Raw genomic sequence first — 27,355 nt, 5'->3', positions numbered from 1 at the left:
TTTCATTTGAAGACACTTTACTTAAATACACATCACAAATAAAAAAGACAGTGTAAACATTGGACATCATCAGCGTGCCTGGATCAACCAGACACACCAAATAATTTACACATGAATAAATGCAGCATTGCATGACAATATCAGTTGCAAAAAAGTACAAATACAATAATCATTCCCATTTCTGCCATCAGTGGAGCTTCTGCTCTCTGGATGCTGCCCTACTGCGGGTTCATGGTCCTCTGAGGGATGTCCAGCATCCTAAAGTACCAGTCCTCTCAGTCAGCCATAAGAGTTCTCTACACACAGCCCTGTGTGTGCGCGTGCTGCTGTCAGTGCTGACCACACACCAGCTGTTATCCTGCTGCATGCAGATCATGACTCCAGTGTTTTTACTTTCAGTCTGTTAGTTAGTAGTCTCTGTGGTTGTTGTTGTTTAAAACGCCTCCATCTTGCTTGTGAGCATCAGCTGACAGCCGCTGCTCACATGTGTCAGGACCTTCTGTTTGAGCTGGGCGACCTGGTCCCGGAGCACGGACGCTGTGGTGGAGAGCCCCGCGTTGTCGTTCTTCAGGATCTTGACTTTGTCCTCCAGCCGAGCGATGCGCTCCAGCTTGCGCCTCCGACATTTAGTGGCCGCCAGCCGGTTCCTCAGCCTCTTGCGCTCCGCCTTGATCCTCTCCTGGGTCTCCAAGTCGATTGGGGACATTGGAGGCGAGCCGTCGCTGCTGAGGAGGTCCGGCACGGTCTGTGGTTCCTCTTTGAGAGCCACGAGCCGCTGCGGATGGAGCCCAGAGCCGGGGAGAGAGTGCTGGTAGGGGTGCGTGGAGGTCTGCGGGTGGCACTGCTGGTGCGGGGGCAGGTAGCTGATGGTGGCTGTGGGGTAGCTGGATGTGGAAGACAGGCTCGTGTTGGGGCAGTACGCGCTCAGTGTTGTGTAGATGGGAGGTTCAGGCTGCAGGGAGGAGCCGAAGACACTAGAGGCCGCCGCCGAACACGTTGTGACTCCGCCGGCTCCGATGGACACGTTGGGGGGCATCTGGTTTATCTTGTGCAGCTCGTCCAGGGCTTTCACAAACCCCTCCGCGAAGCCCTCCTGCTCATCCGTGATGCCCCGGTTGTAGAAGTACTGTCCCGGGGTGGGAGTGGTGATCACCCCGTTACTGTTCTGGATGATGAGCCTCTCGAGCTCTGGGGACGCGAGCTTCAGGGACCCCACGTCCTGCTGCCCCCCTTGGTACAGGTCTGTCTCGGCTCTCAGCTGCGATTTCAGGTTGCGGTATGGCTCTGTCAAGTTCAAATTCATACTCTGCTTTAGCAGCTTGTAGTCGTGCATTGCAGCTTCTGAGTGGCCGTAAGGCGACATGAAAGAGTCGTCATGATAAAAAGGCTGTTCCATCTTTGTAGACATTAAAGTCGGAGAAGAAGAAGGAGTCTTACCAGCTGCTCTTAGAAACACAGTGTCCTTATAATCAACAAAGTCAGAGTGAGGAGACAGCTCGGCGTGTCTCAGCTGTGTCCCAGTAAAGAATTCAAATCACTCCAAAGGAAAAGAGTGAAAGGTCCAGTACAGAGTGCAGATCAGAGTGAGTCAGTCTTCCCAGAGTCCGGGTTCTGTTTGCTTCACTGTCCTCTGATCGAAAAGTTCAAACCCTGAATCCTGGTCCTGCTTGTGGATGTGTTCCTCTGGAGGACTTGTTGAGGTGTGTTCTGACAATCCAGAGACGCCTTTTTATTAAGGCATGGACATGCGCTGGCTGCGAGAGCGATGCAGAGCTGTGATTGGCCAGAGAGCTCGTGTCCCCGCCCACAAGGGGAGACGTCATGTGACGTTAATGCCGGGAAGAGGCGACTGTAAACAAGCCTGTAGGCAAGACAGAGGAGCGAGCGGTGTCAGAAATAGAAGAGTTCAGTGTATAGAAGTGTGTTTGTGAGAGATTACAGGAGGAATATGTGACAGTTATATAAGAGAGAGGTTCACACCGTGGAAAGAGCTCTTAATTCACTCATTCAGCTGTTTTATATATAAAATTAAATTAAACTTTCTCTCAAATAATCCCCTTTAAAGTTAAAAGAGCTCAGATCATCTCCAGTCTGACTCTAAGACCCTGACACATGAATTATAACCTGTATAATCCCACTTTATTGCTCTGTTTATGATCCCTGCTGTGAAGGAAGTTCTCCGACCTTATATGGGCACACTGACGTAGGAGTTCCTCTCCGGGAGAACCGGAAAGCCACGCCCCCTTCGGGCCCCATTCCAGCAGCAATCCTGCCCCTGTATAAACCCCGACTGGGAGCTAGTTAGTGCGGGACTCTCTGGCCCAGCAGGGAGAAGGAGAGGACAGAGTCTGAGGACTGAACATGTCAGAGACTCTCCTCTGATATTAAGACTCTTTTTAAAGTCTGTGGGTTTACACCGGCCCTCAGAAACCACAAAGTGTCTCACACCACCACCCCTGAGGCCGCCCGAGTCTGATCCTTAATAAGAAATACAGGAAACAGTGTCCCAGTTTTAAAGCTCACATCACTTCATGTCCTTCAGACTTTGATCCCTGCAGTCTGACACTGAAATGAGAGTTTACTCCTCCTCTACATGTGGAGGGTTTGTGGTCTGAGCAGAGGGGAATGTGATTCCTCAATAGTGCACCTGTTTCAGTAGTGGAGAAGGAAACCTTTGTCTCCTGTTTGTGATTCTTCTAACGCCCACACACACACACACACACACACACACACACAGATGCCTGCGCCGCTGTATCCCATATCCATGCACAGACAGAACGAGTCAGGTAAGATGCTTTGCAGAGCAGGCGTTGAATCCTGCGGCGGCACCTGAGGTCTGAATCTGTGATGATGTTCAGCAGCCGTTTATACCCAGGAACACATCAAACATGTAGATGTGTGGGGGAGGCAAGGCCAGGAGACGCTATGCATGATACAACTGAGGAATAAAAATAAACAGGCAGAGGATCGATATGGATCTCTTACCTTCACACGTCTGATGTTCCTTCAGAGGGAGGAAGGAGCTTTACTCTAAAACACTCATGTTCTTCAAACTGCTCTGACTGATAAATGTGGATATTAAAGCACCACTCAACTCTCAATCTTCAATTTTATACTGTTATTTTCATCTAACTGTTAATATCTAATGCTAATTTTACACCTAATATTTAACCATTACATCAAGCTAGCTACGTCGACTCCACTAGCCTTTGAGCTAACTCTATTAAAGGTTTAACTCGGACTATTTACACTTAAAGTCAATTATTTAAACTACTTAGCAAGCTTTTCTCATCCCTGACACTTTAGCTAGCTTTAACTGTTAACCACACTCTAAGCTTAACTTGATCACTGCTAATCATACATTAAGCTAGCTATGCTAACTTTTTATCCTACTTTAGCCATATCAATTTGTTTCTCATATTTAAAGCTAACAATCGAACTGTTAAGTCGCATTAAGCTAACTTTTTAAATGACTTTTTTACACTTAAAGCTACCATAAGATCTGTTTAGCTAACTCTAACTTGTAACACTTAATGCTAACATCTAGAACGGTTTCAACATACTTTAGCTTATTATGTTTACTTTGAATCTTACGTTAAGACAGCAATGCTAACATGTTTTTGTACTTAAAGCCAAGATATGACAGTTTTTCGTACTTTAAGCTAACTATGCTACTGTTACATAACACTTTGAGCTAGCTGTGCTAACTGTTTATCAGAGTTTTGGCTAACTATATTTCCTTTTTTAGCTCTAAACTTTTAACATAGCTTTAGCTTACTAAATTAAGTGATTATTGCCTAATGTGTCGACTTTTTAAAAATACTTCAAGTTAAAGATCGGAACTGTTCAACTATACGTTACTGTATATCATACAGTAAGCTAACCACGCCAACTTTTTGATTCACTTTGAGACACAATTTCAACTGTTCGTCATACCTCAGCTAACTATGTAGACTGTTTATTAGATTAAAAGCTAGCAGTGAGAAATTTAGCATTTTTTTAGTTAATTTTGTTAACTGTTAATCATACTTGTTGCTAATTTCTTTATATTTCTTTTCAGCTAGCTATGTTAACTGTTATTTGTAGTTTTAGCTAGCTATGTTAACTGTTATTTGTAGTTTTAGCTAACTATGTTGACTGTTATTTGTAGTTTTAGCTAACTATGTTGACTGTTATTTGTAGTTTTAGCTAGCTATGTTAACTGTTATTTCTAGTTTTAGCTAACTATGTTGACTGTTATTTGTAGTTTTAGCTAACTATGTTAACTGTTATTTGTAGTTTTAGCTAACTATGTTAACTGTTATTTCTAGTTTTAGCTAACTATGTTGACTGTTATTTGTAGTTTTAGCTAGCTATGTTAACTGTTATTTGTAGTTTTAGCTAAACATGTTAACTGTTATTTGTAGTTTTAGCTAACTATGTTAACTGTTATTTGTAGTTTTAGCTAACTATGTTAACTGTTTTTTGTAGTTTTAGCTAACTATGTTAACTGTTATTTGTAGTTTTAGCTAACTATGTTAACTGTCATTTGTAGTTTTAGCTAACTATGTTAACTGTTATTTGTAGTTTTAGCTAACTATGTTAACTGTTATTTGTAGTTTTAGCTAACTATGTTAACTGTTATTTGTAGTTTTAGCTAACTAGGCTAACTGTTATTTGTAGTTTTAGCTAACTAGGCTAACTGTCATTTGTAGTTTTAGCTAACTATGTTAACTGTTATTTGTAGTTTTAGCTAACCATGTTAACTGTTATTTGTAGTTTTAGCTAACTAGGCTAACTGTCATTTGTAGTTTTAGCTAACTATGTTAACTGTCATTTGTAGTTGGCTGTATTATACTTTAAGCCTTACTTTTAGCCAAGAGTCCTGTTTGTTACACTTTAAGCTAGCTATTTTAATTGTTTATCAAACTTTAAGCTTACTTTGTAAAAAGTTATTGTTTTTAGTTTAATATTAACACTGTTTAAGACTTTTAGTTAATCATGCTACCATTTATTATACTTTTAGCTTAATATGAACACTGTTTGTCACGTGTTGCTCATTATTCTGAGTGTGTATCATACTTTAATGATATCAACCATTGCATCATATTTTAAGCCTTCTATGTAAACTGTTTATTATAACTCACTCTATGATTAATATACACACTTTTTCTCATACTTTTCGCTCACGTTGTCCAGTTCTTATCATCCTTAAGATAAAAACTTTGTCTGAATCATACTTTAAGAAACATCCAGCGTTTATGAAACATTCAGCTCAGAGTTTAAACCATTGGTCATAGTTTTATCTCATCGTTTAAACAGTTTATCTCACTTCCCACCTTTTTATTCGCGGCCTTTAATATGAACTGTTTATCTTTCTTTAATCCACACTGACTCTCAGAGCGGTGAACCTATAAACCATTACTTCTGCCTCCCATCTTTAACCTCTCTGAACACTGACTAGTTTTCTTTGTGAGTTGCAACATGTGGTGACGACTGACTTATTGACAATTGAAGAGGGATTAGCGTCACGCCTGTTTGCAAACGTGCTCAGTCGTCCCGTCCTCTTTGACACGAATATTGAATTTTAAAAACAGCTTTAACTTTATATAATCTAACCCAACAAACTGCCATATTAAAACATCCTGATATTGTAGATTTGGAAACAACTGCAGCCCCACCTTCAGTTATTTAACCTTCACTGTTCTTATCCAACATATTTTATTGAGCACCTTTTGCAGGGGAAGGGGGCCGGGTCAAGCTGTCAACATGTCTTCCCTTTGGCAGTGAACCGTCAAAATCCTCTGCAACAACATGCACTTGTTGGAAAAATGCACATAGAGATATTTGCTCCAGCACAGCGTGTTTTCATGTTTAGGCCTAGAGCGAATAATCCTGTTAGGGCAGAAGTTACTCAACATGTTTTTACAACGTCACACAGCGGAGAATGCAAATCTTCCTGACATGACTTGGAAAGTTGGCTGAAGTCTGACATCACTGTTTCAGGGTCTCCACTGGCGGTGATAATGGCTCTGTGTCAGGTAATTCTCTGGCATTTAAAGATGGCTATTTTAAATCTATGCCTTTTTGTCAGTATCCATGGGAATATGAATAAACAAAGGAAAACAACAGTTCCTGGCAGTGTTGTGTCTCCACTTTGCCACCTCCCTTATAAATTCTATTCTCTGAGCAGCTGCCTGTTTCAGCCGCTGCTCCGCTCCGCTCGGGCCTTTAGTTTTTATTCAGCGCTGCGGTCGAGGTTGACCACAGGTTCAGTGACATTTTGGCACGCCGCAGCAGCAGAGGGGTCCAGGGTGGTGTGTGTTTACGGGAACACTCGTGAGGTGGCACCGTGCCATGCTACCAAATGTTCCTCAAAAACACTCCCGGCCGGTGGGAGAGACGAATGTGTGAAGGCAGATGTACGATGTGTTATAGATTCGTATGTGATATTGTTTTTGTCCTGAGCCATCGTTATTAGTCACCACATTAATTATAAACAGGAGTGCTGTGAATTTTTTGGGTGGATTCAGCTCCAAACAATGGCATGTGGTGATTAGTTCAACACTTCAGTTATCAGGTTTTTTCAGCAGAAATGTGGCCGGTGTCTTAGTCACATCTTGATCACTCACTTCTTTGTTTAGTCTGTTTGGATTTAGAGTTTTTGTGTCTTCAAGAACAAAAACTCCTCTTTTAACTTCTGCTTTTTTTTTTCCTTCTACTTAGCGCCAAAAAAGAACTGCTCCAGGATTCAGTGTTGATTCTTTTTTTATGCATATTTTTTGGGCAAACATTCAAAGAGTTCCAGGGCAGGACGAGCTGCTTGGCAACAGACTCGCTTTTTAACAGCCGGGACGAATGGACGAGAGCCAAGACCGGCTGAGTGTTACCTGCTCCGGTTCCTGGGTGAGTTTGGGAAAGGCAAGGCCCGAGGGTGGAAGGAAGCTGTTTACCGTAACATTAGGCAAAGTGTGAGCGTGCACGAGTGTGTGTGTGCGAACAAGCACGTATGCATGAGTGGATTTCTCTGACCACAATGTGAACATCTGCATGAGGGGAGGAGACGAGGAGGAGAAAGAGGAACATATTCTCTATTGTCTCAAATATTCCCTTCTGCTGAAAATATAGAGATATTTCTGACTCCTGAAATAAATAAAGTAGCATTCTTTATATGTCAAGAAAGGAGATGAAGTTTGTGCACAAACAAAAGGAACTAAAGCTCCTGCAGGAACTTTCCATTTGCATTGATTTTGGCGCCCCCTGTGGACAAACAGGAAGTTACATCCCTCTGAAGTCACACAAAAGACATCCTTCTGTATTAAAATGTCTAACATGCAGCTGACGGTGAATATCTAGAGTGGAAAATGTAAAGAAAGGCTGTTTCTGCACCTCGCTGTGAGTCACCTGATCTGACACCTACCCCGCGGCGGAGGTGACAAGCTCATAAAATCATTACAGAGACATAATCAGTCTCTCTCTGGGGGTCTGGGTTGTTTTTGTAGGTAATAAAAAAGCATCAAAGTGATCCAGCCCAACTCAGGGTTATCAATCAATCATCATTTACAGAGTGCCAATCCTATCAAAACTGCCTTTAACAGGCAGAAACCTCCAGCAGAACCAGAGTCATTGGTGGCAGCCGTGTCAGGACTTTCACCAGATCCGTGTCCGGTCCGTCTCTGTCTTCTGTGGTCCAGACACAGAGCAGGACCTCCGGACAGCTGGAGTCATGTGACCAAGGTTTCCCCTTCTGTAATCCCTGGATCAAGGATTCTCCTCCTCCTCCTCTCCTCATCCATGTTGTCTTTCTGGTCCTCTGAAAACCTCTGACCTGTTGACTCCAGGCCTGGCTCCGCTCATCATGACTTTGGTTTGTTGTTGTAGTTAAGTGAAATACGATCTGGTGATAACACAGAGTGTTTTATTCTGAAAATTAACCGGATGTTTTCATTTGGTTTTGGTGAAACCTGACTTCCTGTCCCGCTCCATCTGCTCTGTTGAGATTGATGCTTCGTGCTCCGGCATCCGGCAACAAATAGAAGTCTTGTGTATCTGATCCGGAGGACTCAGACCTGCAGGATCAGAGATGCAGCCCGGAATGCAACGGAGAGGATCCAGTGGAAGTTAACACATTGACTAGAATAGAAACCGATCAGATCCGGAGCTGTGACGGATCAGAGACGGACCGGATCTTCACAGGAGAGAAAATGGGAAAACCATCAGTGTTAGCAGTGGAGCTTCTGTGATTGGTTGTACAAAACGGCCCCTCTCATAGTGATACACTGAGTGAGGTTTGAGAGAGAACTTCCTCTAACAGGCAGAAACCTCAAGCAGAGCCAGACTGATCAGCTGCAGCCGTCTGCCTAAACTGCATCAGTCAAGAATGTTGATTTAAAGTCTGTTTTATGACCAACTAAAAACTCCTTAGTGGAGCTTTAAATAGCGTTCTTTTCTAACTTGGAGAGTTTTTACATATTCAGGAAAATCCCCTTAAGTTCTTCACCCTATAGATTCAGACTCCAGACAAAGCCGGCTCTCACAATAAGGTGCTTATGGCGAGGACTGAGCTCTCCTCTCCTCCTCTCAAACCGTCCCATTGTGTCTCACCACCTCTGCACAGCTCTCCTTTTGTCAGAGCGGGTGGGCAGCAGCCTACTCGTCGTCTGCTTTTGGACAACGCTGGGCCCTTTCGTTTGGCTTCTCCCTCTCCGTCTCTGTGACTCAGAGCAGCCAGGGCCAATCGGAGGTCAAAGCCCCGAGCTCCGGAGACTTTCCCCTGACCTTCACAACTCCTCCAAACACCCACTCAGCAGAAAAGGAGTCGGGGGTGAGCGCAGGGAGAGCGGCCGGGCACGGGGACAGAGAAAGACAGGCTCAGTCAGATGAGGTTTGTTCGCGGCTGACTCCTTCGTTTGGACATAATGGGGCCTCTCATCCATAGCGCTGCTGTTCTCCTTTGTGACTGTGGTCACTTTACTGCCAGGTCTATTAATAGAGGGATCCATCATGCTTTACATCACCATCATTATCATCCTCGTCAACATCACATGATGGTGTTTTCCTCTTCTCCGCTCCGGCTGATGTTGATCTTTTAACACTCGGCCCGCAGCTTTAATCTGGTCTAACCTCTACGTGTTCATTTTCTTCAGGCTGAAGTTTATCAGCATTACAATCAGAGGTGCTTCACTGACTGTGTGCACCAATAAAGAGCACCGCTGTGATAACGTGGAGGAACTGAAATGTGTTGCAAACTTCTCCTACTATGACTGCTTCATGTTTTTGTTTCCAAAGAAGCAGCAGTGAAAGAAAAGTCATGTATGATGGGAATGATCCTGTAAAAGTAAAACCTGCAGACTGTGTTTTTACTTTCAGTGTGACTGATGAAGGATTTATATTTGTCAGCATGTTGGGGGGTCAGTGCCTCTGCCCTGACCCTGAATAATAACTACAGACACTTTAAATAATGATGGTACCTGCTGGTTTCTCTGACTGCCTTCATGAAGCTTGAGTCAGACATTTGGATACCAGCATGTTGGTCTTCTTGGTTAAAGTACGGCCAGGTTTTCAAATGTAAATGGACTTGAGACTTATACAGCGCTTTTTCTGCTTTTACATTACTCGTCACATTCACCCATTCATACCCATTCACTCACTGCTTTGTAGTGAGGGACCATCAGTGTTAGCTAATCTAATTCATACACACTCACACACCTCTGATCAACAGAGGGAGCAATTCAGGGTTCAGTGTCTTGCTCAAGGACACTTCGGCATGTGACTGCCAGAGCTGGGATCGAACCGCCAACCTTCCCATTGATAGACGACCGACTCTACCCACTGAGCCACAGCCGCCCCCACATGTGAAGACTCTTCTTACCTTTGTGGGTCAAATCAGGGTCTTTGATTAATCAGGTCTGCCACGTTTTACAAACTACCTCGAAAGCACCAGAGGGGGAAATGTTAATTTAGTCAAGTCACACAAGGACGCACCGGCCTCCTCCTGAGCTCCAGTAAGGAAGAAGGAAGGAAAGGTCGTGGCTGATTGGTCGCTTGGAGGCATCAAACACTAGCCAGGGCTGTAGCTCCGGTTATGATGCTCCAGTACCTCTTCTAGACCAGTGTGAACCGGGTTGTATTTCCGGGCTGGTGCTCGCATCCATTAGTCTCTTTGATTTGTTCTCTGCAGGACGATGGAGGAAACACGTTTGGTTTGTGTTTTTGATCACGACAGAAAATTAAAATAAACAGATCTTTGAAAGAAAACAGTTCTTAAGCTGAGTTCAATAAATGAGTTTGGAGTTTAACATTGGGCTTAATGAGGGTTGACTCACTTTTGGGGCAAGCCTCTAGTGGACACTCAAGGGACTCCAGATTCCCTTCATTTCTTAACCCTGGAGGTTTACCAGGTTTAATGTGAGCTAGAAATTGATGAAACTAATTAAACATGTACTGTTCTGACCTGTTACTGTTATTATTATTCATTTACTTTTTTATTTATTATGTATTTTTAATGTATATTTTTTATTTTTGTTTGTATTGCTATTTGTTTTTAAATATGAACCTATTCATCTTATTGTCATTTCACTTTTTTATTTTCCTTTCTATTTATTTATCTTTTATTTTAAATTATTATCATTTATTATTATTGCTTGCTTTTTCCTTCATTCACTAATTGTGTTTCTTTCACAAAAAACATCACTTGCTTCAATTTTTTATATTAATCTTTTGTATGTAATGTGTAAAAATTCAAATAAACAGATCTTTGAAAAAAAAAAAAATTGGTTTTAGGTCCCAAATATGACACCTTTTCAAACCGGTCACTTGAAAATCTAAATATATTGATCTTTGAGATTAAAAATGTTAACGTGAACTGTAATTTAGAGCAAAGCTGTGTGACTTTAAATCAGTATTTGAGCTCCCATCCTTCAGTCTGACATCAGAGCTTAAAGGAAGCTTATCAGAAGGTCGAGGTTAGCAAACAGCTGCAGAAGTACGGCCGTGCATCCTTTCTTATTCATGATTTTTTGCCTTTAATAACCAGATTTATTGACAGAAGTTGGACACATTGCTGGACTGAAATCATTGACACCATCAGGTTTAACAGGACACACACACACACACACACACACACACACACACACACACACACCAGTGAAATGATGGACACATTCAGGATTTAAAATGCAGCCAAAGCAAATGAAGAAAAAAAGATCTTGCTGATCTTGGAGGGAAAAACACTGAACCTACGCCCATGCCCCTGGCAGTGCACCTAGGAAAAGCAATCCACAGTGAAATCCAAATGAGCTGCAGTGGAAAATGTGAACATCTATCATTTGGAGACACAATCTTAACTCTTTCCTGTCCGGCTCGGTGGATCCATGCAGACACTAAAAGACTTCCCTGTTTCCCTGCAGATTAACTTAAAGCGTCAGAAACAGGACAAGCCGTCTTTCTCATCCCTGGAAGACTTTTAACTTCTGTGTGCATCAGCTGTGTCACGACCTCTTGCTCACATCTTTGTGATAAAAGAGGTGAGGGTCAGGGCGGCCTGCAGGGCTGCCCCGTGGTGTCACGCACAGCGCTGACCACGGTTTGACTTACTGGGGGGGTTCACAGGACTCCTCTGCGTGGTCTGATGTCCGTCCTGCTCGGTGAACCTGAACGCTTCCTTGAGGAACTGTGAGTCAGGTAGGAGAGCGGAGCTTCAGGGGGGAAGTGTCACTCGCAGGAAGCAGGCTGAGATCTGCAGAGAGAGAGAGAGAGAGGGAGGAAGTGAGAGAGGAATGGTTAGTCAGTTAAAAGAGTGGGTCATTGATGTTTGCACCAGAGGTCAACATGTACAGCCGTGTCCCCTGGCTCCATTCAGCACTCATTTATCCTGTCCTCTTTCCTTCGCTCTCTGTTTCCAGTCTGTGATGCAGAAACGACATCGTCCCCTGTGCTCTTTTAGATCCAGGTAGCAGATCTTTAGAGCCTGTGCATGTTTAGATCCAGGTAGCAGATCTTTAGAGCCTGTGCTTGTTTAGATCCAGGTAGTAGATCTTTAGAGCCTGTGCATGTTTAGATCCAGGTAGTAGATCTTTAGAGCCTGTGCATGTTTAGATCCAGGTAGTTGATCTTTAGATCCTGTGCTTGTTTAGATCCAGGTAGTAGATCTTTAAACCTGTGCTTGTTTAGATTCAGGCAGTAGATCTTTAGAGCCTGTGCTTGTTTAGATCCAGGTAGTTGATCTTTAGATCCTGTGCTTGTTTTGATCCAGGTAGTAGATCTTTAGAGCCTGTGCATGTTTAGATCAAGGTAGTAGATCTTTAGAGCCTGTGCTTGTTTAGATCCAGGTAGCAGATCTTTAGAGCCTGTGCTTGTTTAGATCCAGGTAGTAGATCTTTAGTTCCTGTGCTTGCTTAGATCCAGGTAGTAGATCTTTAGAACCTGTGCTTGTTTAGATGCAGGTAGTAGATCTTAAGAGCCTGTGCTTGTTTAGATCCAGGTAGTAGATCTTTAGAGCCTGTGCTTGTTTAGATCCAGGTAGTAGATCTTTAGATCCTGTGATTGTTTTGATCCAGGTAGTAGATCTTTAGAACCTGTGCTTGTTTAGATCCAGGTAGTAGATCTTTAAACCTGTGCTTGTTTAGATTCAGGCAGTAGATCTTTAGAGCCTGTGCTTGTTTAGATCCAGGTAGTAGATCTTTAGACCCTGTGCTTGTTTAGATCCAGGTAGCAGATCTTTAGAGCCTGTGCATGTTTAGATCCAGGTAGTTGATCTTTAGATCCTGTGCTTGTTTAGATCCAGGTGGTAGATCTTTAGAGCCTGTGCTTCACTTTGTGTGTGTGTGTGTGTGTGTGTGTGTGTGTGTGTGTGTGTGTGTGTGTGTGTGTGTGTGTGTGTGTGTGTGTGTGTGTTTCAGGGGAGGAGGGACTTGAAATAACTGACATTCCCTCCTCACAGTCTTGGAGTGGTAAATATAAAACCTGCCGTATACACACATCTGATCCATAGTACGCTCGCCGTCTGCCAAGCTAATTTTAAAATGTCCTTTCAGCGTCTCGTTATGCTTTGGCTGCGTCACACACACACAGCCGAGCCAATATGTGTGTGTTTCCTATTTGATTCTTTATCTGCCACACGCTCAGAACACGGCTCTGGTTCCTATAAAAACAAGATGCCTCCACATGCACATGATAGGGTTGTTGTTTTTACATTAATAAATCATCAACCTGAGCTTTTTTGAAAGCAGCTGCTCTCTCAGATCCCTCAGGTACTTCTCTTCATAAATCCACGACACATGAAGTGCCGTCTTATTTATGCTCCCAGCTGACTCCTGAAACGTTCAACAGCTGAACCTCAGGATTATTTGACCACTGAGTGCTCATGCCTGGTTGCTGGAAGCTGCTGATTCATTACTGGTTATCATTGGTCTGTGTTCTAATGTGAAGCTTTTGTACTGTGCTGTCTTGGATCAGCCAAAACCTTTAAAGCTCCCCCTACTGACTCATAAAACCTGCTTCCTTCATGTTTAACAAAGCAACAACCTCCAGTGTTGACAAATTAATTAAAGCGGAAGTGGAGAAAAAAAATGCAGTTCCGCAAGTGTCCACTAGGGGCTGACTCCAAAAGGCAAAGAATCCACATTGAACCCCATGTTAAAGCAGAAACAAACATGGTCTTGGTCTCGATAGCTCATTCTTTATTCAGGATGACTTCACAGAGTTGGAATTCCCTATGTCGAGTTTATAAAGGCGAGGTGTGACACGCAAGGACGCGTAACAAGGGGGCGTGGCTTAGTTAACCGACAGGTGGGCACTTTGTGGCCACTTCACTGCTTGTTTGGTGAAGTGAAGGCAACATTTCCAATATCGCAACCACCATCTTTAGACTGTGATCCGAGTCCGGTCCGTCTCTGATCCGTCACAGCTCTGGATCTGATCGGTTTCTATTCTAGTCAATGTGTTAACTTCCTCTGGATCCACTCTGTTGCGTTCTGGGCTGGTCTCTGATCCGGCAGGTCTGAGTCCTCCAGATCAGGTACACAAGACTTCTATTTGTGCCGGATGCCGGAGCACGACGCATCCATCTCAACAGAGCAGATGGAGCGGGACAGGAAGTCAGGTTTCACCAAAACAAAATGAAAACATCCGGTTAATTTTCAGAATAAAACACTCTGTGTTATCACCAGATCGTATTTCACTTAACTACAACAACAAACCAAAGTCATGATGAGCGGAGCCAGGCCTGGAGTCAACAGGTCAGAGGTTTTCAGAGGACCAGAAAGACAACATGGATGAGGAGAGGAGGAGGAGGAGGAGGAGGAGGAGGAGGAGGAGGAGAACCTCGGTCACATGACTCCAGCTGTCTGGTGGTCCTGCTCAAATCGGACGGACTAGACATGAGGTATGGGACAGCAAGTGAGACTAGGTCCATGTTTTGAACACACTCTGATGTAAACAGATGAGACATGGGTCAAACTAGAAAGCCAAAATAAACCTTCTGAAACTTGATTTTAATCATGGTTAGAGTCATTAGAGTTTGTTTTCATCAGGCTGTTTTATCCCAGAGTGTTCACGTTCCTAAGGAGTTTATTTCTTAGTTGTTATTTGATGCTGTAACGGGGTGTAACGCCGACAGTTCCTGTGGGACTGTTTGTAGATTAGAGAGGAAACGGCAAGAGGAAAGTCTGAGACAAGAGTCACAAGAATCTGTTGAGCTGTGAGGAAGCTTAACCTCTAAGATAAAGTGAGCCAAAGCCCGACACAGGGGTGTTTTGGCCTCATTTAGACGTGTCGTCCATCTTTAGAAGAGATTTGTAACTTAATGTGGAATAGTCAGGGTGAAACACAAGTTAAAAAGTCTCCTCTCTGTGTGCATGAACAACCCCAGATGCTCTCCATTCCTCCTTCACTTCTTGAAACAGTCAGCAGTTTTCTCCCCTCTCGTCTGAGCCCAGTCTCATCCTCAGTGTCTGGTCCACTTCCTGGTTTCCCCTCCGAGTCAGAGTCCAAATAAATATGGTGGAAACTTTGCCGTGTCAGACACCGGGACGTCACACACGGGAGGTAAATCCAGACCAGGGAATCCCTTCAGGGGGGGTTATGAATAAGGAGAGGGTCACGACCTCGACGGGAAGGACGTCACGAGCTGATGAAGATGAAGAGTCGCAGAGTTTGAGTCTATGACTGAGGAGTGAGTAAGTTTGGAGTCACACACACACACACACACACACACACACCTTCAAATCTTATTAAGTAATACAGACAAACAGCAACACAATTAGTCACACACACACACACACACACACGTGCTGTTTCCAGCTGGTGTCAGTGTGACAGAGATCCAGAGGGATTTTCTGGAGGTTTTTAGGAGCAGATCCCAGAGCCAGCACTTTCAGGGGGCAAACACTCACATGTGAGTTTCTCTGTCAACACAAAGACCAGCAGATTTTTTACACTTTGTCTGCGTAGGCAACTCCTGCTGAGCCTGAGGGAGCCTTTGCGTGATCCTGTAACCGAGCGCCATTCCTGACGCTCGGGAACCGGCACGTCTTAAACAAGCCGGGACACGGACGCCCTGGAGTGAATATATGCCTGTAAAAATCCTCCGACACCCCCACAAACACCCACAGATTTCATCCACTCACCCCTCCTCGCACAAACACAGACGCTGCACTCTTACTCACATATGTAAATGCACTTTTTTTTTCTTCTTCTGGTGCGCCCGCCTTCTTTCTGCACAAACAAACAAACACCTCACAGAGCCCCGTGCCTCGGCTCAGCCTGCTATCAGACCTGTTTTTGTATCTCACCTCAGCTGACAATTACTGTTTGCGTGTCGGACAATGATCCCCGTGCAGAACAGATGCCTGGGCTGGTATTAGGAGCGGTGTGCAGCTTCTGCAGGGCGGAGGCAGGCAGAGACAACCACAGGCAGCGTAATTAGCAGTCTGTGGTCTGTAATGTGGCTCGCTAATTACCTCACATTTAATGTAGTTTACCTTAAGTAGTGCGTTTAGGAAGCTCTGCTCCCAAAAATAGACGCTTTAAGAGTCTGGTCGGGTCACGAATCTGTGTTTCATGGTGCGAACGGCTGAGTTGTTTACAAGTGCAGCAAAACAAGGATGGAACCTGGATGTTTCCACAGTGTGAGGGTTTAAAAACATCAACATTTGCATTAATTTGAAGCTATACTTGGGTTTTATAGAGAGTTACAAGAGAGACTGAAAACACTCTCAATCCTGTGATGAGATTTTGGCCTAAACTGGCTTAGAAAAACCTGCAAGGTCTCTAAAGTTCCCGTATGTATGGAGAGCAAAAACATGCTGATTTTTAACTTTGGTTTTTGTGCTTAGGAGAGCTGAAGAGAGACAGTGAATGTGGGGGGTAGAGAGCATGGTCGAGGCCGACAGTCCAAGCTGCGACCGCTGCAACAAAGACTACAGTCCCTTTACATGGGGCACATGCTTAAACCGCGAGGCCAAGAGCGCCCCTTTGTGCTAAAACTAGGTTAACTTGCTGCAAGAACACTACCCTCCCAACATGCAGGCCTGCTCATCGTACCTAAAGTCTCTAAAAGTAGTATGGGAGGTAGAGCCTTCAGTTATCAGACCCCTCTCTTTTGGAATCATCTACCAGTCAGGGTCCGGGAGGCAGACACCCTCTCTACTTTTAAGAGTAGGCTTCAAACTTTCCTTTTTGATAAAGCTTATAGTTAGAGCTGGATCAGGCTTGGACCAGGTCTTAGTTATGCTGCTATAGGCTCAGACTGACACACTGGGATCCTGTCTTTCCCTCTCTCTCCTCTCTCTGCCTGTCTCTCACTTTAACTCTTCCTGTCCCATTAAAGTTACTAACCATAGACCTTTCTGGAGTCCCTGAGCTCCCTTGTCTCGTAGGTTCCTCTGGATCTCTGCTGTAGATTCCTTTTTTGGGGTCTGTTATTCATCCTTTCTTTCTTTCTTTCTTTCTTTCCTTCTTTCTTTCTTTCTTTTATTAATTTATCCTTTCTTTCTTTCTCTCTTTGTTCTTTCCATGTTTCTTCTTCCTTTATGTCTCCTTTACTCCCGTCCTTTCCTTCTATCCTTTCCTTCACCATTTCTTCTCCTCTTTTTCTTTCTTCTGGTCTCCCTCTCTTCTCTCTTTTCTTAGACCTTTCTGGAGTCCCTGAGCTCCCTTGTCTCGTAGGTTCCTCTGGATCTCTGCTGCTGTGGACGTGGTCCAGACTCCAGCTGCTACAACTACTACTATCCGTCTCCCCACTATCATCTCTCTCTCTCTTCATCTCCCTCTATCCCTCTCTCCAACACGGTCTCAGCAGATGTGTGTCTAACATGAGTCTGGTCCTGCTGGAGGTTTCTGCCTGTTAAAGGAAGTTTGTCCTTGCCACTGTAACTTGCTAAATGCTGCAAAGTGCTCTGCTCATGGTGGATTAAGATGAGATCAGACTGAGTCCTGTCTGGAAGATGGGACTGGATCTGATCCGGTCTTGATGTTGGGTCGGTCCAGACCTGCTCTGTTTGAGAGTCTAACTCTTAAATTAACCCTTTATGTTGTGGTTTAATGTTTGAATCTTCATCCTGAACAACAGAACTCAGTGAAAAACAAAGCAGAGCATCTTTCAGAGAGCTTTCCCTGAAGTGAAGAACAAACAACATCTTCCCCTCTTCATATCTCACTCTGAAAGTTTGGACTTAGTCATCTTCACAGTGCCTGTCAAACAGTTCCCTGCTCTGTCATTACTCATCGCCGTGTCAGACCGGCAGAGTCAGAGGTGTCCTCTTTTATCATCTACCTCCATAACAAAGTTTATTATGCCGTGTTTGTGAAGCTGCATGTTTCACTCTTTGTTTTTAAAGAAGGGATTAATGCAGCATGTTGGAGAGCAGAGCGGCGTTTAGTTCATGTGCTGCCTCAGAAATCTCCTTTTAGTAACCGTGTTCAGTTTTAGATCTTCCACCTGAGAGAGAGGAGAGTCTGAAGTACAGGACCCGATGCTTCCTGTCGTGGCTGCTCGTGTGTTGAAGCGGGTTTTAATGGGGCTTCTGCTCGATGTTTCGCTGTGAAGCGCGAGGACAGAAATAGCTAAACAATGCCCGGCGGCGGCGAGAAGCTCGCATCCATAATGACCCCAGCCTTGTGATTGAAGAGGCCCCTCTAAAAAGGCAGAGCAGGTGGGAGTGTAGGTGGTCTCCCCCCAGCGCTCTCCTCACGCTGCATATGCACACACACACGAGGCACAGTGTTGGTGCTGCTGTGGATGTTTTGCACTTGACTCCCTCAGATTTCAGCGCTCACAGTTTCATATTAAACATGAAGAAGTGGAATTAACTCGACCTTCCACACATCAGAAGCTAAAATTAAAACCTCACAGGGAGGGGAGTCTTTCTGTCTCTCTCTCATCCTGATTTCACTTCATGAGATCTCCTCTGAGAGCGTATCTTCCACTCCAGCTGCACTCTTCACCCAGGTTCCCCTCTTTCAACCCTACATGTTTTTAGGTTTGCAGCATGCCTCCGCCTCCGTCTGAAGATCCTCCGTAAAAACAAAAGCAGCTGTGGAGAGCGACTTCGACTTTCTCTTCTGCTCTGAGTAATACAGAGAGTTGTGCTTTCATCTCATTGACGTTGTGAGACGACGGTGCGGTGCGAGTGTCTGTTTGAGAGTATATGCCTTCATCTGCTTGAAGCGCTGCAACGCCCCGTGACAGCCAGGGAGAAAATGAGTTTCAGTGTCGGCTTTGAAAGAAACTTTAAGAGCAGACTTGACCGGTATCTGCGCTGTCAGTTGGCTCCGTGTTTATCCCACCACAGGCACTCGATAACTGACTCCTCAGCTCAACCTTTGCAGTTACTCACACAGAGAGCTGTTCCAACTGTGTGTCTGTGTGTGCGTTTTTTCAGACTCCGTTTTTGATGTTTCCTGGCTGTAACCTCTGCCAAGAACATTTAAAATCCGTGACTCACAAACACTCTCGACATCTGATCCTGAATATGCGGGCATGTGTTTGGTGGATCAGAATTAAAAGCGGAGAAGGGATTTTCGGTGGAGTGCGGTATCTGGATGAGGAGATCGGCTCCTTTGTGCTCTCTGACAGATAAGAGCAGATGTTGTGTGTGTGTGTGGTGATGATTGCATGCAGGTGGATCCACACACACACAGATGTTTCTCTCTGATGACTGGGTAAAACACACAAACAAGGCCTGAATCCACATGTTTGTCGACACTCACATTTACTGTACCCGTCAGGAATCAAAGACACCTTGAGTGGGTGTTTTGTTGCAGGTACTTGAATATGAACAGCTACTACATGCATCATCCACTAGTTGTGCTCATGTTCCCGTTGATTGGTGGATTTAATCCCAGGCTCGAGTACACGTCTGTAATCTGGAGAAATCTGTGCAGAGGAAGTGAAGCACGTTAACCAGTGTCTAATGCAGGCTCTTAGAAATAGGGATGGGCAACGGTTCTTCAATATTCTTTCACTTTGTAAAAATTGAAAAGTTACTTTGAATATTTTCTCACTTTAAAAGGAACATTTTTCATCGTTTTTACCGGGACATGGTTGCATCTTCATCACATGTGGACTGGCCTCTTCACATGTGGACTGTCTTCTTCACATGTGGACTGTCTTCTTCACATGTGGACTGTCTTCTTTACATGTGGACTGTCTTCTTCACATGTGGACTGTCTTCTTCACATGTGGACTGGCCTCTTCACATGTGGACTGTCTTCTTCACATGTGGACTGTCTTCACATGTGGACTGTCTTCTTCACATGTGGACTGTCTTCTTCACATGTGGACTGTCTTCTTCACATGTGGACTGTCTTCTTCACATGTGGACTGGCCTCTTCACATGCAGACTGTCTTCTTCACATGTGGACTGTCTTCTTCACATGTGGACTGGCCTCTTCACATGTGGACCGTCTTCTTCACATGTGGACTGTCTTCTCCACATGTGGACTGGCCTCTTCACATGTGGACTGGCCTCTTCACATGTGGACTGTCTTCTTCACATGTGGACTGTCTTCTTCACATGTGGACTGTCTTCTTCACATGTGGACTGTCTTCTTCACATGTGGACTGGCCTCTTCACATGTGGACTGTCTTCTTCACATGTGGACTGGCCTCTTCACATGTGGACTGTCTTCTTCACATGTGGACTGTCTTCTTCACATGTGGACTGGCCTCTTCACATGCAGACTGTCTTCTTCACATGTGGACTGTCTTCTTCACATGTGGACTGGCCTCTTCACATGCAGACTGTCTTCTTCACATGTGGACTGGCCTCTTCACATGTGGACTGGCCTCTTCACATGCAGACTGTCTTCTTCACATGTGGACTGTCTTCTTCACATGTGGACTGGCCTCTTCACATGTGGACTGTCTTCTTCACATGTGGACTGGCCTCTTCACATGTGGACTGTCTTCTTCACATGTGGACTGTCTTCTTCACATGTGGACTGGCCTCTTCACATGCAGACTGTCTTCTTCACATGTGGACTGTCTTCTTCACATGTGGACTGGCCTCTTCACATGCAGACTGTCTTCTTCACATGTGGACTGGCCTCTTCACATGTGGACTGGCCTCTTCACATGCAGACTGTCTTCTTCACATGTGGACTGTCTTCTTCACATGTGGACTGTCTTCTTCACATGTGGACTTTCTTCTTCACATGTGGACTGGCCTCTTCACATGTGGACTGGCCTCTTCACATGCAGACTGTCTTCTTCACATGTGGACTGTCTTCTTCACATGTGGACTGTCTTCTTCACGTGTGGACTGTCTTCTTCACATGTGGACTGTCTTCTTCACATGTGGACTTTCTTCTTCACATGTGGACTGGCCTCTTCACATGCAGACTGTCTTCTTCACATGCGGACTGTCTTCTTCACATGTGGACTGGCCTCTCCACATGTGGACTGTCTTCTTCACATGTGGACTGTCTTCTTCACATGTGGACTGTCTTCTTCACATGTGGACTGTCTTCTTCACATGTGGACTGTCTTCACATGTGGACTGTCTTCTTCACATGTGGACTGGCCTCTTCACATGTGGACTGTCTTCTTCACATGTGGACTGGCCTCTTCACATGCAGACTGTCTTCTTCACATGCGGACTGTCTTCTTCACATGTGGACTGGCCTCTTCACATGCAGACTGTCTTCTTCACATGCGGACTGTCTTCTTCACATGTGGACTGGCCTCTCCACATGTGGACTGTCTTCTTCACATGTGGACTGTCTTCTTCACATGTGGACTGTCTTCTTCACATGTGGACTGGCCTCTTCACATGTGGACTGTCTTCTTCACATGTGGACTGGCCTCTTCACATGCAGACTGTCTTCTTCACATGCGGACTGTCTTCTTCACATGTGGACTGGCCTCTTCACATGCAGACTGTCTTCTTCACATGCGGACTGTCTTCTTCACATGTGGACTGGCCTCTCCACATGTGGACTGTCTTCTTCACATGTGGACTGTCTTCTTCACATGTGGACTGTCTTCTTCACATGTGGACTGTCTTCTTCACATGCAGACTGTCTTCTTCACATGTGGACTGTCTTCTTCACATGTGGACTGTCTTCTTCACATGTGGACTTTCTTCTTCACATGTGGACTGTCTTCTTCACATGCAGACTGTCTTCTTCACATGTGGACTGGCCTCTTCACATGCAGACTGTCTTCTTCACATGCAGACTGTCTTCTTCACATGTGGACTGTCTTGTGTTTTTAGCAAATAACCTGTCAGGCCTAAGACCCTACATTGACAGTGGACTAAAAGAGCCCAACAATCAGTGACACTGGGATAAAATGCAGTTTTTCCTCTCTTTGTTTTTAGGCGCCAAGAATGTAAGTGGACTACTTTTTGGTTTTTAACTTCAATTAATGTTAATAATATTTGCTTTAATCACTGAATGAAGCCTGTCTATATTAGGGACAAGAGTCAGGACCTTTAATTGCTCTCACAAGTCTTGCTCAGCACTCACCCAGTGCATTGTTCACAGAGAGGGGAGGGGGGAGAGGGAGGTCTACGGTCTTCAAAGTGTTTCGGTATAGACCATTAGGTCATTTCCTTGTTTTGTGTAGGTATGTTTTAGGCATGTTAAATCTGAAATAAAAACACATATACCTGTAGTGATGTCTCCTATGAGTTTGTCCACCTGTTATTGACATAAGGCACAAATACAGATATTGGAATGGTTTGAACCGATGGGGTTTTTATAGAGTGAATATTCAAATGTCATTTTGGAGCATTTTTGACAGCCCTAATAGGAACACAATTTAACCATTAGGGTTAAATCTGCACCTGACTCACCAGCTTTTTAACATTCAGGCTCAGAGTTATGCATAAATTTGCAGAATGAAAGGCTTGGTGAGTTGACTGACAGGCTGGTATGCAGAGCTCTTTGCCCTCTTTGGTGAGATTGATCCAAAATCACATTGAGTCAGCATTTTCAATATGGCAGCCACCATCTTTGGGCTGTACAGAGTCTGTGCTGCCAATTCAGACTGGTATTTCAGTGCACAGAGTTGTACATAGGCTGGAATCATGGCTGGATAAATCATGGTGGCGTCACCCGTTTGTTTCTGAAGTGGTGATCGAAAGAGTCGTCGATGTCACCTGATCACGATACGTTTTCTTTGAGTCCAGACCATAGGTGGTATAAAACCTGGATGTAGCCTCCTTGTCCGCCCCACGTGTGTCTGAAGCAGAGTTTTGAGGCCTATCATTGGAGGCCGCCATATTAGAAATGTTGACTCAACCTATGTTTGGTCGTCCTAACTATAGGCCTTTAGCCTCTTCGCTAACAGCTACGGTGTGCTCGGCCACGCCCCAAATTATGCAAAACTCGTAACCTTAATACCTTCAAACCTTTTTTTAAAGTTATATTTTTTGGGCATTTTTATCTTTAATTGTTCAAAGCAAAGAGTGGAACCTGAGACTGCTATGTTGAGGACCACAGCCTCTTTAAATGGGGCACGCGCTTAGACCATGCTAATAGCGCCCTAGTATCTTCAAACCTAATGAGTTAGAATAAACTCTTTAGCTTTGATGCTAACGTTAGCCGTCCTCTGACCTGATCAAACAGGTCGTCCATATGTTGTTGTTTTCTTTCCTTCGCCTCAGTTCACTGGTTTTCCCTCCTCTCCTGACCCCCTCCCCCCCCCCTCACGTCAGTCTCCATCTTCCTCTCTTCCCTGTCCCAGTTTCACCCCTCGCTTTCCCTCTTTACAGCGTGCACCTGTGCTTCTGCTGCCTCTTAATAACAAACCTAGCCCACCGTCTCTGGTCTGCTTCTCCCGGATAACACAAACCATCTTGCCAATAGCCTTGATCAGAGGCGCCATGTGCTCACAACCACATTTACTCACAGCGGGGGCCAGCGCTTTAGACTGATGCATGCGTGTGTGCAGCCACTTAAACGGGGCCATTCATAGCCATGTGGACCCAGCAGGTGCCTCTTCTATACAGAACCTTCCTTTTTTTTTACCCCTCATCTCCCTCCCTCTCTCCTCGCTGCGTAGCCTTAGCCATCCGCCCACATCCGTGTATCAATTAAGAAGATCAGAGAGGAACAATGTCCTGAGGCGGATCATCTGCAGGATCAAACCTAATCACGTTACTCCTGAGTCTTTTACGCAGGTTTCACACTGAATGAACGGATGCATGCAATCTAAAGCCCGTCACACACTTTTCAAGCCCCAGCTCGCGTACGGCAGCAGACAGGAAGCTGTATTGAACATAACATGACGCTGAAATTGCAATCAATGCTGAGAGTTTGTCATTCCGCTCGTCTCTCTGTGGTGTAGTTCTGCCGTGTCCCAGCTAACCCCTTGTCCTCCCCACAGACGCGACTTCCTGTGTTGCTGCGGTACTTCGGGTTTTCACACAGGATGTTGAGGGGGCAGAGAGGATGTTCGAGTTCTGATCATATCCTGTGGCGGTGTGTGTTTGTGCGTAGTCCTGTTTGTTGTTTCATTCAGTGGAAGAAGCCGGTGATAAATAACAAACGTAAACTGCAAAGTGTGAACTGTGTGAGCTGATGGTGTTTTTGATTGGCTTCCAGCGTTGACGCCGGCTGCCAGAGGTCACACAGCTGCACGGATCGTTAATGTCTTCGTCTCCACAGGTCGGTGTTTTCCAACTCCTACCAGTTTATCACAACTGAGGTGTTGTATCTCTGTGGGTGTATTTTATGTGTGACATTTTTCTGATGCAAGTATTAGAATATGAAACAAATGTACAAATGTTGTCTGCTGCAGGGACAGAAAACAAGCACACAAGCTGAAGAAGAGGAGAGTGATCACCGCCGGTCAGCGACAACATGAGAAATACCAACCTTAACTCTCCTTGTCCCGTTAAAGTTACAGGCCTGCTCATCGTACCTAAAGTCTCTATAAGTAGTATGGGAGGTAGAGCCTTCAGTTATCAGGCCCCTCTCCTTTGGAATCATCTACCAGTCAGGGTCCGGGAGGCAGACACCCTCTCTACTTTTAAGAGTAGGCTTCAAACTTTCCTTTTTGATAAAGCTTATAGTTAGAGCTGGATCAGGCTTGGACCAGGTCTTAGTTATGCTGCTATAGGCTTAGACTGACACACTGGGATCCTGTCTTTCCCTCTCTCTCCTCTCTCTGCCTGTCTCTCACTTTAACTCTTCCTGTCCCATTAAAGTTACTAACCATAGACCTTTCTGGAGTCCCTGAGCTCCCTTGTCTCGTAGGTTCCTCTGGATCTCTGCTGTAGATTCCTTTTTTGGGGTCTGTTATTCATCCTTTCTTTCCTCCTTACTTCTTTCTTTCTTTCTTTCATTAATTCCTTCTCTTTCCTTCCTCCTTCATGCCTGCTTTCTTTCATTCTTTACTGCATTTCATTCATTCCTTCTTTATTTCCTTCTTCCTTTCATCCCTTCCTCCTTTCTTCCTTTCTTTTATTAATTTTTCCTTTCATTCATTTCTTTCTTTCCCTCTTTGTTCTTTCCATGTCTCTTCATCCTTTACCCCGTCCTTTCCTTCCCCATTTCTTCTCCTCTTTTTCTTTCTTCTGGTCTCCCTCTCTTCTCTCTTTTCTTAGACCTTTCTGGAGTCCCTGAGCTCCCTTGTCTCGTAGGTTCCTCTGGATCTCTGCTGCTGTGGACGTGGTCCAGACTCCAGCTGCTACAACTACTACTATCCGTCTCCCCACTATCATCTCTCTCTCTCTCTTCATCTCCCTCTATCCCTCTCTCCAACACGGTCTCAGCAGATGTGTGTCTAACATGAGTCTGGTCCTGCTGGAGGTTTCTGCCTGTTAAAGGAAGTTTGTCCTTGCCACTGTAACTTGCTAAATGCTGCAAAGTGCTCTGCTCATGGTGGATTAAGATGAGATCAGACTGAGTCCTGTCTGGAAGATGGGACTGGATCTGATCCGGTCTTGATGTTGGGTCTTTGTTAATAATAGAACATAGAGTCCGGTCTAGACCTGCTCTGTTTGGAACGAGTCTGAGGATGACGTTTGTTGTGATTTGGTGCTTTATAAATAATGTTTGTGCCTCATGGAGATTGACTCATTTTTGGAGTCTGCCTCATGTGGCCACTCAAGGAACTGTTGTTTTTGGTTTCTCTGCATTGCTTCATTTCCGATCAGAGGAGGCTGCCTAATCTAAGCATTCACCTCCAGTGTTGAAAAATGAGGTCAATGCGGACGTCCAAAAGACTGCAGTTCCTCGAGTGTCCACTTCAGGCTGTCTCCAAAAGGACCGTCGTTGTCACTCACGTTAAAACGCTCGTTTACAGCAGAAAAAAACCTATTCACAGCCTGGTACAAAAAACAGTTATGATCTGAACAGTGTGGTCTTTTATAACACATCTGTTTTATTAAGAGTTATGAATAGTTGCATAATTAGGGGTGCGGTTGATTTGATTGACAGGCGCGCACATTGTTGCTGTTTGCCCGGAGGCTTAAAGCTTCTCACGGCTCCAGCTCTTTGCCAGTTTCTACCGAGAACAAAGGTTAGGTTGGGTCAACACCTTGGTTATCATGACTGCCATCTTTGGGCTTCAAAACACCTCTTCAAAACCCAGAGGGGGACGTCCCAAAGACTCAGTTTCCTTGGTTTATATTATATATTATATATCATATTGTGTTATGTTTGACTTAGATGAATGGCATTTTAACAGGACCGAAAGACAAAGACGGATAATAGTAGCAAAAGAGACCTAATGACTAAACCCATTAAGAACTCAAAGTGGACACACCCCTAATTATGTGTAATCATAATAATGTATTGTGTTTTTCCATAAACTGTTGAAGCATGTTTCATTCTGCTGGAGAGTTGGGCATTTTGAAAAGGGGGCGAATGGGGATGGACTCACTTCTGGAGCCAGCCTCTAGTGGCTGCTGGAGGAACTGCAGTTTTCGGCACTTCCACAATGGCTTCATTTCCTACCGAAGGATGCTGGTGCTTCTTTAACGCCAGGTCACAGGTCATATTTGTGATGTTCAATGGGGCTTTTTATGTTTTAAAAAAGACACGACTAAATTAAGATGTAAGACCAGGACAAAAAAGGACGGGGAGGCAGGATTGAGGACAACGTTCAAATAAGCAGACACACCCAAACTTTTAAAATCTAAATGTTTACATTTTATAAAAGTCAACGATAACAAAGCATGAATAGAAAAGTTGGATAAGCAACCAAAAACATTGATTTTATCAGGATGTAAACATGTTTGATTCGGCTGTAATGAGGCCAAATGTAGGTTGACTCACATTTGGAGCGATTCCCAAGTGGCTGCTGGAGGAACTGCAGTTTTTGGCACTTCCACAATGGCTGCATTTCCCAACAACGGATGCTGGTGCTTGCTCAATGCCAGGTCACAGGTTATAATAGGGATGTTCAAGGAGGCTATTGATGTTTTTAAAAAGTCAGGATTTAAAACGATGTTAGACCAAGACAAAAAAGAAAGATGGGGGGACAGGATTGCGGACAAACGGCTAAAGGAGCACACTAACCCAAACTTTTAAAATTTAAATGGGTAAGTTTTAAAAAACACAACCCTAACAAAGCTCACGTAAGTAGAAAAGTTAGCAATGTATCATGTAAGCATGTTTGATTCAGATGTAATGAGGCCTAATGTCAGTTGACTAATGTTTGGAGCCAGCCCCAAGTGGAACTTCAATTTTTGGCACTTTCATAACGGCTTCATTTTGCCAGTAACGGATGCTGGTGCTTGTTTAATGCCAGGTCACAGGTTATATTAATGATGTTAAAGGGGGCTATGGAAGTTTTGAAAAAGACAGGATTTAGGAGAATGTAAGACAGATGGATAAACCAAGAGAAAAAGGAAAGACCGGGAGGAAGGTATGCAGAGAAACTGTTCAAAGAGCAAGGATTGGTTTGGACCAAACTCGAGAA

At 44.5% G+C, this 27,355-nt stretch overlaps 1 protein-coding gene across 1 annotated transcript in view; it reads right to left on the bottom strand.

Annotated features, from left to right (window-relative positions):
• junbb (JunB proto-oncogene, AP-1 transcription factor subunit b) overlaps positions 1 to 27,355 on the bottom strand; it is a 62,325-nt gene continuing 34,970 nt past the window's right edge. Inside the window, exons 3-4 of the mRNA XM_034711041.1 lie at positions 11,575 to 11,716; positions 1 to 1,861 (exon numbers count right to left, since the gene is read on the bottom strand). Of these exons, the coding sequence (XP_034566932.1) occupies positions 434 to 1,408 (975 nt within the window). The 5' untranslated portion in view covers positions 1,409 to 1,861; positions 11,575 to 11,716 and the 3' untranslated portion in view covers positions 1 to 433. The remainder of the gene's footprint in view (positions 1,862 to 11,574; positions 11,717 to 27,355) is intronic.

This window comes from Notolabrus celidotus, chromosome 20 (genome assembly GCF_009762535.1).
Source record: "Notolabrus celidotus isolate fNotCel1 chromosome 20, fNotCel1.pri, whole genome shotgun sequence".
NCBI lineage: Eukaryota > Metazoa > Chordata > Actinopteri > Labriformes > Labridae > Notolabrus > Notolabrus celidotus.
The sequence above is the reverse complement of the archived record's forward strand: the minus strand, read 5'-3'. Positions and strand labels throughout refer to the sequence as shown.